The sequence below is a fragment of the Sparus aurata genome, chromosome 5 (assembly GCF_900880675.1).
Source record: "Sparus aurata chromosome 5, fSpaAur1.1, whole genome shotgun sequence".
Lineage (NCBI taxonomy): Eukaryota > Metazoa > Chordata > Actinopteri > Spariformes > Sparidae > Sparus > Sparus aurata.
In genome coordinates, this window is record NC_044191.1 from 24,821,780 (window position 1) to 24,841,500 (window position 19,721).

Here is a 19,721-nt window from a genome sequence, read left to right on the forward strand (position 1 = left end):
CTTTTGACATTTTAGATTTTAAAAATTACTGTAAATACAAAGAAAAAGAAGATTATTAGAGCAGATGGACCAACAATTATCTCTATAAATTGCATCCCAATTGTATATGTTCTATTGCCAAATGTATCACTGTACACTGTCCATTTTGTTTAGTTCTCAAAAAATGCATATCAAGTTTTGGGGGTGCTTGGCTGTGTCCAGTTGTGTGTTTTTTTTTCCTTATCAGATGGTGTAGTATTCTGTTTGAAGGGCAAACCCCCACCCCACTGCACACCCACACTTTAACACTTCTTATCTTCATCTCTGAGTCTTTCGAAACTCGCTATTTCCAAAACGTTGACATGCAAAACATAGAGGAAATGCCCTGACTGCCACCTCTGTCAGTGGTACTCTTATCAGTTTATTACATCGCTGCGTTTCACCTTCAAAGGGGCCATTTCAGTGGCGTTGGTGATGATGATGATGATGATGATGCATGCAGGGTTCATACATATAAATATGATGCTTCGTGGACAGTTGAAGCATACGATCACCAGGATTGCTGCGACGCAACTTCTGCTCTTGATTTTTTCATCACATCACTTCAGTGAAACTTCATCGAGATGGTAAGAACTAAACTGCTGGGGGTCTATAGATGCTTGAATTAGATGGCAGAATGGGGTAAAAAAAATATATTGAATTGAAATGTCCCATAAACAGATTTTTAAATTTTCTTTCTCAGTTGAAGATGAAATAAACAATAATAACTAGCAAATCAGAATTGCTCAATTGCTGAATTTTCCTCTTGCTGTCACACTCTCTCAGGGGGCTTTGTCACTGTGGATATTCGGGCTTCTGTTCATCAGCCTCACAAGAGCACACGATCTCAACCACTTTCCAGAAAATTGTATGTATTATTTATGGTCCACATATTGTTTTCTGGCACTGTTTTCTTTCTATATGTGGACCGTTTCTAAACTTGTTAACTTGACATGTTCTTGTCCATGTGTGTCTCCTATTATCTATGTTGGTGCAGTTGTGGTGGCAAAAAGGGAAGATCCGAATCCAGTCACACTGACCTGCCGTTCAAAGACAGACGAAGCCGTCACATGGAAGGTTCAACGCGATGAGATGGAGGATGTCAAGTTAGAGAACAACATCAGGCAGGTTGGTCAGAATCTGGTCTTGACTGACGTAGATACACCTGAACTGGGCCAATACAGCTGCTGGAGAGAAGGAGAGATGTTATCATCAACCTATCTACTGCTGCTGGAGGATGACGAGGATGAGGAGTCGGGTGAGATACGCTTGTTTCCTTTTCCATTTATACTCCTCCTCATATGCTGTAAATTGCAGAAGTCTTTCAGAGTTGATGAGTCTCAAAAACTCTCTGCGTGTCTGGCTGGGTGGAATATAATTTACCGTCTAGTCATCCTCTAGACTCTAGAGGATGACCCTGAAGGTTGACACATGATGAACCATGTCTCACATTTGGTGAAATATTCGCCCTTTTCAGTGTGACAACGTTCAAACATTTTACACTAAAATTGTGTTCACTCTCATTTGGGTTCTTTATAGATTCTCCCATCCATTGTCGGGCAAAGTCTTATGACTGTACCTTCAGCTGTAAGTGGACCGACAGTGAATACAAAGCAGTGCGCCTCCGACTGGGCGAGAACTGGTAAGGAAAAAAACCAACTAATTACAATAGAGAGGCCAAATATTGCATAAAGGTTCATAACGACAGGCCAACAAGCAACAAGTAACGCGGTTACTGTCTCAGTTACATATGTCATTCAGTGTCAGTTTTTCTGCTTGCCTCCGCAGCAGTGAAGGTGATAAATCATGTCAGTGGATCAGCAACAGAGAGCAGCTCCGGGATGGGGGATTCCAGTTTGAGCTGGCCCACTCCCTCTCCCCTTACGCTGAGGAAAGCACCAAGCTGATCGTCACTGCTGAAGCCATCAGTGACCTCTCCATCGTCAGGAAAACCAAGAGATTTTATCTCAGAGACATCGGTGAGCTGAGTGAAACTGAGCTGCACTAAAGGCATTAGATAGAAGGTTATTAAGATTAAACAGTGCTTAAACAGCATCTTCTGGCAAAAAAAAACACTGATTAGGTTAGTTTCAGTTATCAGGAAATTGGTCTTGAAGGATGAAATCATATATTGTCGTAGAAATGAATGGTGTTTGGTCCCATGTTCAGTAAAGTAACTTTCTAAAGAAGTAAAATGGTTTATTCTAAGCATTATCAAGATACATAAAGGTCAGGGAGAAAAGGAGATTATTTTCAGATATAACAACTAGAGCTGCAACACTTATTTTCAGGTAGTTTTTTCTCAAGCAAAATGTCAAACATTTGCTGGTTCCAGCTCCTTAAATGTAGAGATTTACATTTAGGCTCTGGGAAATTGTGATTAACATTTTTCATGTTTTTTTTTGTTTGTTTTTTTTGGGGGGGGGGGGGGGGGGGGGAGAGGAACTTTTTATAGACTAAAACTATTCATTATCAAAATCATGTCAATCAAAATGTAATATTAAAACTTGAGCATGAAAAAGTAAATGAGGCAAATATTAGCAGTCTGACCATTACTCATCTTTATTATTTATAGATATACTTTACTGATTCCTTACTGACAATTTTTTCCTTTCCTGTCAAGTTCAACCTGATAGTCCCCAGATTGTCAAGTGTCAGGAGGTGGAGCAGGACCTGAACGTGACCATCAACCCACCATCCAGCTGGTCGTCGCCTCACAGCTACTTCAGACTGGAGCACGAGATTGAATACGTGTTGAAAGACAACGGCGAGGTACATGCAAGCTTGTCTGGTGATCGCTCGATGTGTGTCATTCTATCCATTTTATTTGTTTGTTTTTTCTCATTGTGTGACCTGTCTTACTTTAGCACCGACTTTCTTCATCCGCTCTGGTCCCGAAGAGTATCAGCATGCTGAGGGTCCGATCCAGAGACCCACTGGTGCTCTCTGCCTGGAGCCAGTGGACTCCCTGGAAAAATGTAACCTACTGATGTTGTCTGAATGCATCACTTCTGCTCCTGCTCTGTCATTGTTCTCATATTGTATGTCAACACTGTCCTCTCATGTCCTCTCACCTACTGTTTTCATACTAGTCACACACTGACGGCCAAGAGATTAACACAGTAATCACCAGAAGCTCAGTAATATGTCCACACCTTTGTCATACATTTTTATTTATTAGTCAACTCAAACTATGTATTTATTTATATATTTATTATTTATATTAAAATCATACATGCCATCATTGTCATACTGTGAGGACTAATAGAGGTCCCCACCTAAAGTTCTACTGTCATGTTTACCTTCCAGTTTGCACCCAGACAGCTCCGTGAATCAATATGAAACTCTATCTACCAGGAAAAAAAGGGCTGATAGAGTTTCAGGGGGACAAATGTTAGTCTCACTTAGTATGCACTTCCACACATACATTCACACAGTTTGTTTCTTGGTGCTGTTATTTCTGTATGTGTTATAAGTGTGTTGGCGTTTCTGTGTATTTCGGTGGTCTGGTGCTGTGCACATCAAATGGCTATTAAAAGAGCTTTGTGCTTCCTTCCTTATATATGTTCCTTTTTTCATTTTCATGTATTGCTCTTGTGTGTGTACACCTACTGACAAATAGAAATTCCCCTTCGATATGATGCAAGACACATTTATGTGCATCAGGCAGGACAAATTACTAGAAATATTATTAGAAGAGCGTGTGAACTGAATGGTCCTTGACAGACTGAATTGCGGTGGTCACTTATAATAAATAATGGAGCCTCTATGGCAGAAGTATCTGAAAGAGGAAATTATCCAAGTCGCTCTTTATTAAAGACCAAAGGATATTATTTGTTTGCCAGCATTAATACTTGTTTCTTTTTTTCTTTTTTTTTTGATGCTGTATTTAGACTTGTATAGGTAGTAAAACCTGTAATTACATGGCTGGCATCTAATGGAGAGAATAATAACAAGCGACAGTCAGGCTAACAATGACACACTCTCACAAACATTCTCACTGTCGACTACAGAATAGTGCAATTGTTGTTTGCTTTTTACATATTCATATCATAATCTGTTAGTTATAAGTTTGTGTGAACAATAAAGGCCATCTAAAGCACCAACTATAGCTAACAAACAGCTTAATGCCGCAACGTTTATCATAGTTGCACCTGTTTAACCAGCCAGATTATAGGCACCTATAACAGCCTGTTATAGGTGACAAATGCAATGAAGCATAGCCGGGACTGTGGCATTAGTTCCGTGTTCCATATTTTTCTTCTTATTTAGTGAATACTTTTTTTTTTTAGCAAATACATTTTGTATATTTATTAATCATAAGTGAGAATAAATTTAAAATGAAATTAAAAACTTGGTTTAGATTGCTCAAACCTTAAAAAGAAGAATCAAAGTACTTGCCGACAGTTTATTTAGCTTGTAGCTTGAGCAGTAAATGACACTTTTACATATAGAAATAACATAAGAGTAATGTTCTATTCTGTGGCACTGAGAGTGACAGCGATGTAATTCTTACATATTAATAATGGGAGTTAGTTTTTGAAGTTTTTTTTCAACCCTAATCTGTTATTAACTCATTACAGGTCAGAAAAGGGAAAAAGAACCCATGTCAATGCAAAAACAAAGCAAAGTCTTGCTGTCCGGAGTTGCCATCTGGGAGCTTGAACCTCTGCAAGAAGAGAAGGAAGAAAAAAAGGAGCAACAATGCTGAGCAGAACCAGACAGGTTAAAAAGATGGCATTCAATAAAAAGATACCTTGCATATGGGATCGTGCTGGTGTACAAAAACTTTATAATTTGGAGTTAAATGTGGGGAAATATTCTGGATTAATACATTGATCTTTCGGAAGTGATACAATTGTACCTCTTAATTCATGTCAAGTGCTTGAACACTTTACTTGTAGTCCCAACTTTACTTGTGTGTTGTGTTGAGTCTAATGCAGCAGCCGTGCAATAAATCTATACAGTCATGAAGGCTGTAATGCTCAGTCCTGATGAACATTATAACATGTTCTGTTTGTATTTTATTCCATTACTATTATTGTGCATTTCATGTGTTGCTTGAAGGGTGACTTTGTGGTTAGTTGTTATTATTATTTGATACCATAACAACAACTTCTCTGGATCTGAACATTGTTACTCACAACATTGAAACATTTGGGATCATGTAAGTACTGAACACAACACCATAAACAACAAGGGTCTTTTTGACATATCAATGCAAAAATGTTACATGCTATATATATATACATATATAATAAAAGCTTCACTTTTGTTTATAACACGTTACAATCCACGTCACTGGCCAAAGTGATGCGTTTATTGTTTTGACATGACTGTCGTAACAATAATACACTACTGAAATATCATACCCTAACCCTAACACTCAAGACGGACTAGTGAGTAGATGAGTCTTGGTTCGGTGTGATGCTGTTTCAGCCACTTGTCAGCAGCCACCACTTTAAGACAGAACAACAAAACGTGAATATCTCAAGCCTGCGGTAGCCACAGACCTTATTTCAGGCAATTTAACTGAAAATAATTCAAAAAAACTAACTTACTTTTGCGACGAGGGAACAGGATGTGAAAGAATGCTAATTGACTTCCGATTTTTAGGGACTACAGGCTGCACCACTCTGGGGGGCCCAGCTGCAGCCCTGCGGCCCTGCAGTAGCTCAATCCGCCTTTGCCAGATACGCATGCGCATTAAACGAAGCGCGGAAGTAGCTGCAGCTCTGTTTTGCACTGACAGCAGACCGACAGCTGCAGATGGACAAAAGCCCGCTCTCACGTGTACCACCACGCTGAATTCTCACCTGGTAACGTCGAGGGAGCTTTACAGATGTCTTGAACATGGCGGAGGTTGTTCGGACAGCAGCTGTGGTTTTATACCTCTGGAGTGTTTTCATGCAGTTCAGTCGCCTGTCAGGTGAGAGTGAGGGGGAGGAGGAGGCACGGTCTGCTGCTGTAAACACCTCATTAAGCTAACAGAGGGCTTTCAGACGCATGCTAAGGTGATACGCCCCTTGTTTAGCTGAACTCCGTCATATTCCCTGTGAACCTCCGTCACATATCAATGTGGTTTACCAACACTGACTTCATACTCACGATGCAGTAACTTAATTCACATGTTGGAGTAAAGCCCGACGTTTTCCTTTATTCTTTCTGTGTGGTCTGCTTCAGGTCTGGGGATCAATGAACTGCTTTATTTCCGGGTGATCAGGCCAGAGGAGATAGGGTTCATCTTCAGTGCAGCCCCTGCTAAAGACTTCGGAGGAGACTTTGTCAGTACTCTGCCCTCCCTTGAATTTCACTTGTCTCAAGCCTCAGTTGTATATTCACCATGTAACACTCCACCTCTCTCTCTCTCTCTGTCTCTTTGTCTCTCTCTCTTTGTTCACCAGACATCATCCTATGATGAGATTTTCCTAGTGCCAGCAGACCCGGCAGATGGCTGCTCAGACCTGAGGAACAGCGAAATCATCCAGGGACAAGTCATCCTGGTGGAACGAGGGTATGTTCACACACACCTCAGAGCCTTGTAGCTTCACCTGTACAAGCCGTAGATATCAGTGGAGGAGGGGTGTTGAAGCTGTGGCCTGAGATCAAAATGTAAGAACTTAAGAGGTCTGGCAAGTAACGCAACTCCTTGTATATCCTGTTCGAGGTCCTATATTGTAGATGCAAATCATGTGTTCACACTATAAACATTTAACTTTAAGGGTTGATGCAGTTTTTCAGAGCTGACTGCACCCGCAAACATTGAGTTATTGACTCTGACTCCTAGCCTTCAGTTGTAAAGAATATAATTACAGGTATAATTGCAGTTAGCAGTCTGGCTTTTAAAAAAACACCAAGAGTCATATTGAATATCCAGTTTGATTTACACTTGAGATCTAATTTAAAACGCACTTGAATTGTGACAGTATGTTTATGTTTGATTCATAGATGCTGAGCACGAAACAACTCGCTTTGATCAATCAATCTATGAAAATGTATTTGTAGAGCACTATTCATACATCAAAGTAACACAAAGTCCTTCACAAAATGAGAACAAAAAAAGATACCTTTCACCTACTCACATACTCGCATGTATACAAACATACATACGTGAATAGCAAGTAATATGAAATAGAAACTGAGGATGCAGTATCTTGAGTAAAACACATAGATTAAACACAGTTATTCATAGAATAGAGTGACAATACCCTCATTAATACTTAAGAAAAAACGCTGTAACTAACAAGAAATAGGACTGACACAACCAGCCAGAATGCCCCCATCCAGCACCCGTCCCGAGGGCAACACCGCAGGGCAAGTATGTACACAATTACACGAGTTGTTGCATTTTGGTATGTGTCACCTGGAAATCCTAACACAGAGAAAGCTGCAGTCTTGCATCAGCAGGCACCATAGAATGACAAAAATGGAGAGAGGAAACCCCTTCTGTTTGGGTTCACTTCCCCTTAAAACAGGCACTGCCTCTCAGTTTCACAAACTCGAGCTGAGCGTGTCCAAGTAGACCTCTTTTCTCCTCTGTTTGTTCATGTCTTCTTTCTGTGCAGTTGTGTAAAGGTACAAACTTGGTGCAAAACAAACTGGCTTCATGGGACAATAAAGTTTGACTAAATGTGTGAATAAAGCTCGTTGGATGTAACGATTAGATTAGATTACAGTTTGTGATTGCTGGCTGATTTTAATTAAAATGGTTTCTCCCATTTCTTTATCTGTTTTCACGTGCGCTCCAGGGGCTGTTCCTTTGTTCAAAAGGCCCGACATGTGGAGGAGGCAGGAGGCAAAGCCGTTCTTATTGCTGATAATGCTGAGGACAATGACAGTCAGTACCTTGATATGATAACTGATGGGAGCACTGTCAAACCACGCATACCTGCTCTGTTCCTGCTGGGACGTGACGGGTAAGACATGCATAAACACAAAAACACATTCTGACCTGCGTGTTTTGATATAATAAGTGGCATTAATAGGAGACATTACTGGAGATTAATAATTTCTCCCTCATGTGTTCTAGGATGATGATCAGACGGTCTCTTCAGAGACAAGCACTGCCGTGGGCGGTCATTTCAATTCCTGTCAATGTTTCCTCTTTGGCCTCATTCCCACTCAAGCAGCCGCCATGGACACTGTGGTAGAAATGATTCGCCCACAGCTTCATGCACCCCCTCACTCTATAAACACCCTTTCATCAGGCAGGAGTGCACAGAAGCGCAGGAAAATACTGCTGGTGGTTAAACAAATTCACACAAGCAGGCGGACCGCTGACATTAACATATGTACACAGGATTATGATTATACACCTAAACACACAGCCAAAGGCCTGTGGAGCAAACTTTGAAAAGTGTCCAAATGGACTCTTTCATGACTCGTTCATGCTCAAAGATAGATACACATATTGACAAAGCCCTCTGTCTGTACTCTGCCTTTATTTCAACCGTATTTGTGCCCGAGTTCTGAAAGCTGAAACGGAGCAGTACCACCAGAAACTTGGGGGCAGTGTCGCCAGTGATAACAGTGAGACAACCATAGATGTCTAAAAGGTCATTGTCCAAACGCCTCCATGTATTCACTGGCCTCACAGACCACTGCCATCTACAATGCTGCCTTCGCTCATGCCTCTTTCTGTACAGGTACATTATCACTCCCTCACTGCTCCTCCTTGGTTGCCATGTCTGTTGTTGTCGTACTGCTTGTCTCTTAGCTGCCCTCTAGTGGATGTGTGTCTTAACATCCATGCCAACTTAAAGGCTGCATGGTAGTGTGTGTGGGCAGTTGAGGTTACATCATTTCGGGATGGATGTATCTGTTTTCTTACATAAAAGTGGGCGTAAATAATGTCAGTGCTCAGCTGAAGTTGACTGAATCAGCCGGTAGTTTTGAAGATAATGAGACTCCTTTGCAGTCGAGTGGTCTCAAGGAGCTTTTTGCACAGAAGATTTAGTGATAAGTAGTCAGTCGTCAAAATGTGTAAACTTGATACACATTAATACAACTCTTTCAAATTGGAGTGCACAGTTTTTTTTGCATTGTCAAATAGTACAAACTCCTGCATAAGCCTCTATGTGGGGAAATATAAGATATGACAGCACTGTGCGGTGTACCAGGAAAGTAATCTTACTGTAAATATGTTAGTACATTCCTGCTTATTTGCATGAATTTTAACAGGGTGACCACAAATTGAACATTGTTCTCTTCTGCTTAATAAATATAAAATGTTTTTGCACAAAAGACTCAGATTTATTGTCTTTTCCTATCTGCACAGCCTTTAAGAGCATACACACACATTTTGTCCTCTTGTGCCTGAAGCCTAATCAACAGGACTAATGAAAGAAGTAAAACAAGTACATTGACCTCATTAATATCAACTTTATTACCTCATAACATTCAGTAACAACTGTATCTACTTTTATACTTAATGTTTGGAGCAGTTCAGATAAACATGATTGATGCAATGAGTTGTTTGGGTAAAAAAATAATGGTAAACGAGGAATGGCAAATAACCATTTCATCTTTTTCTCCTCATATTCTGCAATGCCTTCTGATAAACTTTGAAAAACTACAGCTTCATTCATATTTATGACAAAAAAGAATAGAATGTGCTTTCATTTCATCTCTCTTCAAGTGGAAGAAAAAAAACTAGGCCTGTATTTATTAATTGTTCATTTGAATAAATAATAATGAACTTTATTTATATAAGACCTTTTACAGGAAGACAATATCACAGAATTAACAGTCAAGCCAAGCACAAGAAAGTCTGAGGTGAGTTAAAACAAGAAGGCAGAGCAGAAAATATTAAAGCACAGAGAGTGTGACTACACAGAAAACATGAAGATAAAAGTAGAACTCTGAGTTCATTAGGGTTTGTGTAATTATCAGTCGACCTATGAGGATAATAGAAGTCATAGCACACACACACACACTCACACACGGGCTTTTCCACTTGATTAAAAATCATTTTTGATAAAGTGATGTGAGAGTTGACTCATGTTCTTAAGAAAGAGCAAGTCTCGACTGAGAGAGAGCACGTGGAGGAGACCCGCAACAGGCTTTAAGTTTCTACATAATTAAATCCTGATTATTATCAGAGCAAAGCAGCGCGGTGTCACGAAGGCTTTTCTACATAATTTAACTTTCACATAGGTGGAAGGAAAATGTGGATCTGTCTCTTCTGCTACTTTTTGCGCCCTAAACTCTGTGCGTCACTCCTGCTTTGTGCTAACTTGGAATTAATAAATAGATAAATACATTTATAAAAGCGGATGTTTCCTTTAGTTCGTGCAAACAACTTCAGGCCGAAACCCAAAGAGAAACCCACATCATCAGAGAATACACAACCGCAACAACAACAACAGCAACAAAAAACACCTAAATGCTCAGTGCCAAACTTGCACAACTCAGTGTTCTCCCGACATTAAGTGCGTTTCAGCGTGACACACACCGACACTTCAGCCTACACATTAACATACAGATCACTGAATCATGTGATTATAACTTTCTTTACCAAATGCTTAGTATTGCACTACAAATCAAACAAACAACTCCCAGTTGTGCTTCCTGGCCTGAACTGAACCTTTTTCTTTGTGTATATATATATATATATATATATATATATATATATATATATATATATATATATATATATTATATATATATATATATATATATATATATATATATATATATATATATATATATATATATATATATATATATATACATACATATATATATATATATATATATATGTGTATATATAGCCTATGTGTGTGTGTGTGTGTGTGTGTGTGTGTGTGTGTGTGTGTGTGTGTGTGTGTTATACTTATTCTGCATTTTATGTGACATTTCTTGTGTTGATTGACGGTGTTGGGGTTGTTTAACTACTTCTCAGTTTGATATTTAATCCGCAGCATCTGTGGGGGTCACGAAACAGTAAATACAGGAGAATCACTTCAGAAAATAGTGTTTGAATGAAACTCTGGCTGTGTGGGGGGCAGTTTTTAATTCTCTGAATCTAAATCTTTGGGAGGGGAGAGACAGAGAGAGAAAATATATATGTATATAGAAAATAAAGTTGAATGAAGCACTCCGGTTAGTTTTTGGTGTCTCCCTTCCCTTGACAGGATCCGATTCTGGAGAAGGAGAAAAGAAAAACACAAATGAGTAACTGATCATGACACGAACAGTTGTGGTATTGAGTGTTTTTCGTCCTCCACCCGGTTACCTCCTCCTGCACCTCGGACACACTCTGCCCCACACCGTCCTCACCGTGGCCTCCCTCAGAGCCGGGCTCCCCCAGATGTACACAGCTGGCGTGCTCACGGCGTTCAGACGAGCCATGATGGCGAAGAGATTAGTGGCCTCGTTCCGAAACGTCAGCCCTCTCCCTAGAAACCTGAGGACGATATTGACAAACGAAGGACACCACAGCACCAGGAAGCTTATGACGACGAAGATGATGATCTTCAAGGACTCCTTCTTGCTCTCTTTCTCGGCGCTGGGAGGATCTTTCTCCAGCTGGAATCTGGCGACGACGTACAGCTTGATGGTCATGACCAGCTTGGTGAGCACGATGAGCTGGAAGAAGACGATGCTGAACACGTACAGCTGCGTCGCCTTGGAGAGAGGCAGCAGGTTCCGGGCGAGCAGGTGGGCGAAGTTATAGAGCCAGCAGTAGATGTTGACGGCGATCACGAAGTGTCTCGTCGCGAAGCGGCTGTAGATGAAGGGGTGGCACACTGCGAAGTACCTGTCGAACTGTGCGAACAGAAAAGTCAGTATATTCACCCCCAGGAGTGACGTCAAAACATTATAGGTACCATTTCTAGAAGGATACCCCTCCTGAACGTCAAACAAACCGAGATAATACACAGAGAACCCGACCAGCGTGTCACACACACTGGTGTTGAGCATGAAGATGAACCTGTTCTGCAGGCGCAGCGCTCTGGTGGCGCAGATGCCAACGACTACCGTCCCCGCTATGAGAACAGTAGTGGTGGCGAATAATATCTGGAAAATGAAGATGACATAATCCTCGGGACCGTCGAAGTCCACCGAGAGGGGAACTCCCCCCGTGGCGGAGCCTGGTGTGACGTTGAAGAGGAGCATTGTCCGTGCGCAAATGTTCCTCCAGCGCAGCCAGTGTTTTATATAGTCACACCGAACCGTGCAGGGACGAGCCGGGCTCTCTGGAGATCAGGCCCGAACCTGCCACTTTTTTTCCTGGGTCTTACCCTTATCATGATATCTGTCATATCATTAAAACAAACACTTATATCTAATTTTTTTTTTTTAAAAGGCAAATTTATAGTGAATCAAACTTTAGTTGGTGATTATTTCACTGTTAAGAAGCAATTAATGCTTTATAAAGTTTTTATTAGCAATTCTTTATTGAAATCTAGTTCAGTCATACACACTATTTGGATGGCCATTAAAAAGTTGCAACTGATGTTTTTTTAACCTTGACAACTGCTTTATAAATGTTTAATGGACCATTTCTTTGTTTCTTAACAGTGAAATTACTTAACTGATGTTTAATGATGGTTCTTATAAAATGTTCACCATGTCAGGAAGAAAGAAGTTTAATAAATCGATAGTCAAAGTTGGCCATATTTGTTTACTTATCTTCTTCTTCTGTCAGAATTTGCATCCAGTTTATTATAATTTCTTTGATGTGACCAATTTTATTTCCGAAGCAATTATTGGTCCTGTCCAAATGCAGAGAAATGCACAAATTTATACTATAATCTTCAAAATGTCCTCGGTGGACAGGTGGGGCTGGGGGCACCTCAGTATCTCTAAAATACTGGCTACGGCCAGGAACGCGGGAAGATGTTTTAAGTAGGGGGGGCTGCCAACTGAATGAATGAATGAGTGACGTCATCGTATTTTTTTCTGCTACTGTACCCTAGCGCATCGCACACTACTAGGCTGCTTACTGGCTCCCAAAAGCTACACGCAAATAAAACATAAAAAAGTTCTAAGATGAAATGCAAATTTTATTAAAATTTTTTTGTCCATAAGCAGGCAAAGTACAGTAATCAACACATGACATGACAGACACAAAATTCGTTCTTACGCACTGAAACTGTGACTGTCCTTGGTGCTGAACCTGACAAAAGGCCTGAACAAAATTAGCGGCGACATTGAAATGCTACATTGAAGCGCTGTCCTTGGTGCTGAGGCTGAGCATGAAAAAACAATCAAATGTCTATTCATTCAAACATCAGCAGAAAAGGGAAGCGGCCAGCAGTAAAAAACATAAAAAAAAAACAAAACAAAAAAAAAACCAGCCAGCGGCAAGTGGTAACCAGAAAAACAGAAGTTCCGAGCAAGCGGCGATTACCATGGCCAAGCAGCCTGCACAAGTCTTTACTCTGTCAACGAGCTGCTTAAAAAAATCGTCCTCCCGAAGTGTCTCCCTCATGTGTTGCTGAAGAACGCTGACGCACTCCAGCGCTGCGCGAGCAGTGAGAGTTTTGCTCTGCAGACTTCGAGTCACTGCCTCAGAAGGCCTGAAAAGCGCCACGCTGCAAACCAAGCCAAAATACGTCTTCGCTTTTTTTGCTTGCTTGTACAAGCAGGGGATCTTGGCCCGCGTGTCACCCCTCATAGTCTTGTCTTGCCCCCTCGTTTGAATATGCTGAAGCGGCTTCCTGGTGAGGGAGTCTCCTCCACAAATATTTTTTTTTTAATGTATTTTCCCACACATTCCCACAACTCTACACCCCATATAATTTATGGATATTATATATATATATATATATATATATATATATATATATATATATATATATATATATTTCTAACATTTAGGTTTACAGTGATGTTACACCCTGCAGCCACCACCCAGGGGGGGCTGCAGCCCCGGCAGCACCCCCCTTCTCGCGCTACTGGCTACGGCCCTGCTGGAGATGCTCTGATCTTATGTCCTGTTATCACCCTTTAACAGCAGAAATCCTGCAGAGAATTTAGCTCAACCTTCTGCAGGTTCAGAGGGTTTCATTCTTTTTTTCGCATGTCACCATTTTATTCAGCTTTTACTGTGCTGTCATTTAACAATATGTCCTCAACCCCATCAGGGGAAAATATAAGAATGTTTAGTTCTAAGAATTTTAACAAAAAAATTAATAAATAAATGAATTAAAAAAAAATATCAAACAAAAAATTGATGTCTTCCTATCACATATGTTTGATCCAATCTCATATTTTACAGGAGTACGATGTAACATTAAGATGATGTGTGAGTTATCACAGGTGATAGAACAAACCATTTCATAAGCATTACTTTATGGCTAATACTTTGATATTACTTATAACCTGCAATAAGTCTGCATTAATTCAATTACCTTAATGCAGGAATGCATTATAAATATCAAAGATTTACAGTCAAACTGTTGTTTATTTGTTACTGTGCTGTAACATTTGTTATTGTGCACTGTAAAATGCATCCTCCTCTCCTCTTTACTAAATAAGAGACGCTATCATGATGGATTGAGCTTAGAAAAAAGATTAATTCTTTTTTTATTATTAGGTTGAATCTTCGAGGAAGCTTCTTACACTGCAACAATAAACAAGAAAAAAAAAAGAAAAAGCTGCAGCTCAATGTCAGGAACAACCTGTAGGACACTGTTCGACAAATACAAGCATTTGTTATTAGCATGAATATTCAATCACAAAGTAGGATTTTTAATGTTTTATTTCTAAGTGAGAAATCATGCATGTTTTCAATACGTTACTTTTTAAAGGGACACGTGAATATGGACTGCAGTGGACATTATTGCATATATTGCACGTATTTATTGCACACCTTATTTTGTTTGTATAGGTTAATAATACCTGTGTTCTGCCCACTGGCTCTACATTCACATCAAATCTGAAGACTATTTAATATTGCTAATTATTTAAATGATTCACGTGTAAATCATATCACAGTCAAAATTGTCTCGATGGAGTGGTGTTTACATTTTTGGAGGTTTTATTTCTTGTTTATATTGTTCTTACTGCTCTCTATTTTTGCTATCCCCTTTTGTTGCTGTAATAATTCAAATGTCCCTGTTGTGGCTCTAACAAAGGATTATTTCACCTTAGCTCATATTAAAACATAGCTACGATATAAGGATGAATCTATGGCACAATGTTCCTTCATTCATCCACTAGGACAGATGAATTTTCAGTAGCAGACAAGAAGCAATATGTAAGGAACATCTGAATAAATGTATTTCTAACACACAAACAAAAAGAGATGGAGATGTTCAGAGGATTTTGGTATTTTTTGAATTATGATACCTTATACCTCAGGTTGTGGACAGGGCTGTATGTGGTCCATCATCATCTCTTGAAGGGAACATGGCGCTCCAATTTTAATGTTTAAAACGACTCCCACATATCTGTCCACTGTATTGGACACATTATATGAATGGGATGAATTGACAGTTTGAATGTTAGTTGTCAGTCGCTCATCACTGGATCATTGCAGCAGCTGCTGACGGGTGAACATATGTCAGTGGTTCTTCGGAGGCCTCCCTTTGCCGTTTCCCTTCACAGGACAGGAGCCAACTCTGCGGGAGAGTAACCAGCTGATCATCGACAGGAATGAATGGATGAGTGAATGGGATCTTTTTACTGCTCTATATTTATATAACCTTCTTACCTCCTCCTGCACCTCGGACACACTCTGCCCCACACCGTCCTCACCGTGGCCTCCCTCAGAGCCGGGCTCCCCCAGATGTACACAGCTGGCGTGCTCACGGCGTTCAGACGAGCCATGATGGCGAAGAGATTAGTGGCCTCGTTCCTGAAAATCAGCCCTCCTCCCGCCACCAGTCTGAGGACGATATTGACAAAAGAAGGACACCACAGCACCAAGAAGTTTATGACAACAAAGATGATGATCTTTAAGGACTCCTTCTTGCTCTCTTTCTCGGCGCTGGGAGGATCTTTCTCCAGCTGGAACCTGGCGACGACGTACAGCTTGATGGTCATGGCCACTTTGGTGATCACAATGATCTGTAAGTTGATCACGCTGTAGACATACGCCTGTATTGACCAGGAGAGTGGTAGGTAATTCAAAACGATCGACTGACCATAGACATGAAGCCAACAGTAGATATTTAGGCAGATCACCACGCGGCGCGTTATAAAGCGCGCATAGATGAAGGGATGGCACACAGCGAAGTACCTGTCGAACTGTGCGAACAGAAACGTCATTATGTTCACACCGAGGATAGACGGCAACATGTTGTAAGTCCCATTTCTAGACGGATACCCCTCCTGAACGTCAAACAGACCGACATAATACACAGAGAACCCGACCAGCGTGTCACACACACTGGTGTTGAGCATGAAGATGAACCTGTTCTGCAGGCGCAGCGCTCTGGTGGATAAGATGGAGATGACGACAGGTCCGGCTATGAGAACAGCAGCTGTGGCGAACAATATCTGGAAAATGAAGATGAGATAATCTACAGGAGCGTCAAAGTTCACCGAGAGGGGAACTCCTCCGCTCAGAGAGTCTGTGGTGTTGGAGAGGAGCATTGTTCCAACAGCGCAGCCCGAATGAAAGACTTTATAGAGCTGCTGGATCAAACAACGCCCATCTGATGTAGGTCAGCCTGGCACCATGAGCCCTGACCTAATCTCACTGTTCATATCAGTGTTTATGGTACAAAGGATAAAATATTGATAGATAGATTTATTTATTTTTTGTGGGTCAAAGCATTGTCAAATAAAACATTTGGCAATATAGCCTATTATCAATTGATTAATTAATTAATCAATTAATTACTAAATAACTAAAAGCCTTTAAAGGTGCAGTATGGTTTGGGGAAGACATTTTAAGCAATGAGAAAGATCTTGATTGATTGATTTTATTCATTTTTTTATGTTCAAACAGCCTAAATAAACAAACTCTTCATTTTCATGACTTCATACTGTTATAACTGGCAGACCCTGCCACCTATCTAGCTTCAAACTGTTCTGGGGAACTTGTTTTCCTCTGAGACCATTTTTCAATTCAGTTATAGAAAAGATAAATACAATCTGTGAGTCTGCCCACTTATGTACTCGTCCAGGCTTGACGTGCAGTCTGCCAAACCTTTCTATAAACTGTCATCATGCCTACAATCCTGCACCTGCAACCTACAAAATGCATCCTCTCCTCTGTAATATCTAAAAAACATGCTGTCATGATGGATGGAGCTAAGAAAAAACATTAATTCATTTTTTTCTTTGGTTGAATCTTTGAGGAAGCTTCTTATACACTACAACAGTAAACAGTGAAAAAAAGAAAAGCTGCAGCTCAACGTCAGGAACCTGTAGAACACTGTGCGACAAACACTAGTATTAGCTATCAGCAAGAATATTGAATCACAAAGTAGGATTTTTAATGTTTTATTTTCATATTCAAACAAGTGAGAAATCATGCATTTTTTTCCATTATGTTTTGTTGTAAATATGGGCTGCAGTGGACACTGTGCATCAGCTGTTACCTGTTAAATCCTTTAATTCTCAAAAAGCAGAATGGTAAAAAACAATATTGTCAACTAGATATCAGAAATCCTTTTAAACAGATTACAATAAAAATCGTATTTATTGCACACCTTATTTTGTTTGTCTAGGTTAACAGTATTCTGCCCATTGGATTTACATTCACATCAAATCTGAAAACTATTGAGTTAAAGGATTCAGGTGTAAATAATATCATAATCAAAATTATCTCGATGCAGTGGTGTTGACACTTTTGAAAGTTTGTTTTTTGCTTATATTATTGGTACTTACTTTTAACGTATTGATTATTACAGTTTTAATTTGTGATCTCTATTTTTGCTATCCCCTTTTGCTGCTGTAATAATGCAAATGTCCCTGTTGTGGCTCTAACAAAGGATTATTTCACCTTAGCTCATCTTAAAACATAGCTACGAAATGAGGATGAATCTATGGCACAATGTTCCTTCATTCATCCACTAGGACAGATGAATTTTCAGTAGCAGACAGGAAGAAATATGTAAGGAACATCTGAATAAATGTATTTCTAACACACACACACACACACACACACACACACACACACACAGTTTTTTTTTTTTTTTTTTTTTTACCTGACTGGTTTTCTGAGATTGAGAGAATCAGAGGATTTTGACATTTTTGAATTATAATACCTTATACCTCAGGTTGTGGACAGGGCTGTATGTGGTCCATCATCATCTCTTGAAGGGAACATCGCGCTCCAACTTTAATGTTTAAAACGACTCCCACACATCTGTCCACTGTATTGGACACCTTGTATGAATGGGATGAATTGACAGTTTGAATGTTAATTGTCAATCGCTCATCACTGGATCCTTGCAGCAGCTGCTGACGGGTGAACATGTGTCAGTGGTTCTTCAGAGGCCTCCCTTTGCCGTTTCCCTTCACAGGACAGGAGCCAACTCTGCGGGAGAGTAACCAGCTTATCATCGACATTAATTAATGGATGAATGAAAGGAATCTTTTTTCTGTAGTATATTAATTCAACCTTCTTACCTCCTCCTGCACCTCGGACACACTCTGCCCCACACCGTCCTCACCGTGGCCTCCCTCAGAGCCGGGCTCCCCCAGATGTACACAGCTGGCGTGCTCACGGCGTTCAGACGAGCCATGATGGCGAAGAGATTAGTGGCCTCGTTCCTGAAAATCAGCCCTCCTCCCGCCACCAGTCTGAGGACGATATTGACAAAAGAAGGACACCACAGCACCAAGAAGTTTATGACAACAAAGATGATGATCTTTAATGACTCCTTCTTGCTCTCTTTCTCGGCGCTGGGAGGATCTTTCTCCAGCTGGAACCTGGCGACGATGTACAGCTTGATGGTCATGGCCACTTTGGTGATCACAATGATCTGTAAGCTGACCATACTGTACACATACGCCTGTATTGACCAGGAGAGTGGTAAGAAATTCAAAACGATCGACTGACCATAGACATGAAGCCAACAGTAGATATTTAGGCAGATCACCACGCGGCGCGTTATAAAGCGCGCGTAGATGAAGGGATGGCACACAGCGAAGTACCTGTCGAACTGTGCGAACAGAAACGTCATTATGTTCACACCGAGGATAGACGGCAACATGTTGTAAGTCCCATTTCTAGACGGATACCCCTCCTGAACGTCAAACAGACCGACATAATACACAGAGAACCCGACCAGCGTGTCACACACACTGGTGTTGAGCATGAAGATGAACCTGTTCTGCAGGCGCAGCGCTCTGGTGGATAAGATGGAGATGACGACAGGTCCGGCTATGAGAACAGCAGCTGTGGCGAACAATATCTGGAAAATGAAGATGAGATAATCTACAGGAGCGTCAAAGTTCACCGAGAGGGGAACTCCTCCGCTCAGAGAGTCTGTGGTGTTGGAGAGGAACATTGTTCCAACAGCGCAGCCCGAATGAAAGACTTTATAGAGTTGCTGGATCAAACAACGCCCATCTGATGTAGGTCAGCCTGGCACCATGAGCCCTGATCTAATCTCACTGTTCATATCAGTGTTTAGGCTACAAAGAATAAAATATTGATAGATAGATATTTAATTTTAATTTTAAAAAAATTTTGTGGGTCAATGCATTGTCAAATAAAACCTTTGGCAATAAATAACTAAAAGCCTTTAAAGGTGCAGTATGTAGTTTTGGAGAAGGCATTTTAACCGGATGAG

The 19,721-nt window shown here is 40.5% G+C and overlaps 5 protein-coding genes across 5 annotated transcripts; 2 read left to right on the forward strand and 3 right to left on the reverse strand.

Annotated features, from left to right (window-relative positions):
• The first annotated feature begins 388 nt into the window (after positions 1–388).
• On the forward strand, positions 389–5,022 carry il12b2 (interleukin 12B 2). The gene is made up of 8 exons (XM_030418316.1): positions 389–605; positions 805–886; positions 1,016–1,276; positions 1,558–1,660; positions 1,807–1,997; positions 2,642–2,790; positions 2,886–2,996; positions 4,602–5,022. The coding sequence occupies exons 1-8, from the start codon at positions 603–605 to the stop codon at positions 4,746–4,748; spliced, it is 1,047 nt and encodes a 348-aa protein (XP_030274176.1). The 5' UTR covers positions 389–602; the 3' UTR covers positions 4,749–5,022.
• A 681-nt stretch (positions 5,023–5,703) lies between these two features.
• On the forward strand, positions 5,704–9,261 carry LOC115582360 (protease-associated domain-containing protein 1). Its single transcript, XM_030418318.1, has 5 exons — positions 5,704–5,947; positions 6,202–6,302; positions 6,423–6,532; positions 7,767–7,934; positions 8,048–9,261. The coding sequence occupies exons 1-5, from the start codon at positions 5,872–5,874 to the stop codon at positions 8,166–8,168; spliced, it is 576 nt and encodes a 191-aa protein (XP_030274178.1). The 5' UTR covers positions 5,704–5,871; the 3' UTR covers positions 8,169–9,261.
• A 1,660-nt stretch (positions 9,262–10,921) lies between these two features.
• On the reverse strand, positions 10,922–12,138 carry LOC115581691 (G-protein coupled receptor 183-like). The gene is made up of 2 exons (XM_030416983.1): positions 11,299–12,138; positions 10,922–11,162 (listed from the first exon to the last, which is right to left on the reverse strand). Exons 1-2 carry the CDS (start codon positions 12,136–12,138, stop codon positions 11,031–11,033), a joined length of 972 nt encoding a protein of 323 aa, XP_030272843.1. The 3' UTR covers positions 10,922–11,030.
• A 3,394-nt stretch (positions 12,139–15,532) lies between these two features.
• LOC115581692 (uncharacterized) lies at positions 15,533–16,566 on the reverse strand. The gene is made up of 2 exons (XM_030416984.1): positions 15,683–16,566; positions 15,533–15,608 (listed from the first exon to the last, which is right to left on the reverse strand). Exons 1-2 carry the CDS (start codon positions 16,564–16,566, stop codon positions 15,533–15,535), a joined length of 960 nt encoding a protein of 319 aa, XP_030272844.1.
• Positions 16,567–18,402: 1,836 nt separating this feature from the next.
• LOC115581693 (uncharacterized) lies at positions 18,403–19,436 on the reverse strand. The gene is made up of 2 exons (XM_030416985.1): positions 18,553–19,436; positions 18,403–18,460 (listed from the first exon to the last, which is right to left on the reverse strand). Exons 1-2 carry the CDS (start codon positions 19,434–19,436, stop codon positions 18,403–18,405), a joined length of 942 nt encoding a protein of 313 aa, XP_030272845.1.
• Positions 19,437–19,721: the final 285 nt, after the last annotated feature.

Coding starts and splice junctions, on each gene's coding strand:
- il12b2 (XM_030418316.1), top strand. Junction 1,998..2,641: donor ATTTTATCTCAGAGACATCG/GTGAGCTGAGTG, acceptor TTTCCTGTCAAG/TTCAACCTGATAGTCCCCAG. Junction 2,791..2,885: donor TGTTGAAAGACAACGGCGAG/GTACATGCAAGC, acceptor GTCTTACTTTAG/CACCGACTTTCTTCATCCGC.
- LOC115582360 (XM_030418318.1), top strand. CDS start 5,872: ATGGCGGAGGTTGTTCGGACAGCAGCTGTGGTTTTATACCTCTGGAGT. Junction 5,948..6,201: donor GCAGTTCAGTCGCCTGTCAG/GTGAGAGTGAGG, acceptor GGTCTGCTTCAG/GTCTGGGGATCAATGAACTG. Junction 7,935..8,047: donor TTCCTGCTGGGACGTGACGG/GTAAGACATGCA, acceptor CATGTGTTCTAG/GATGATGATCAGACGGTCTC.
- LOC115581691 (XM_030416983.1), bottom strand. CDS start 12,138: ATGCTCCTCTTCAACGTCACACCAGGCTCCGCCACGGGGGGAGTTCCC. Junction 11,163..11,298: donor CGGCTCTGAGGGAGGCCACG/GTGAGGACGGTG, acceptor CTCCTTCTCCAG/AATCGGATCCTGTCAAGGGA.
- LOC115581692 (XM_030416984.1), bottom strand. CDS start 16,566: ATGCTCCTCTCCAACACCACAGACTCTCTGAGCGGAGGAGTTCCCCTC. Junction 15,609..15,682: donor TGTCCGAGGTGCAGGAGGAG/GTAAGAAGGTTA, acceptor GTCGATGATCAG/CTGGTTACTCTCCCGCAGAG.
- LOC115581693 (XM_030416985.1), bottom strand. CDS start 19,436: ATGTTCCTCTCCAACACCACAGACTCTCTGAGCGGAGGAGTTCCCCTC. Junction 18,461..18,552: donor TGTCCGAGGTGCAGGAGGAG/GTAAGAAGGTTG, acceptor ACTCTCCCGCAG/AGTTGGCTCCTGTCCTGTGA.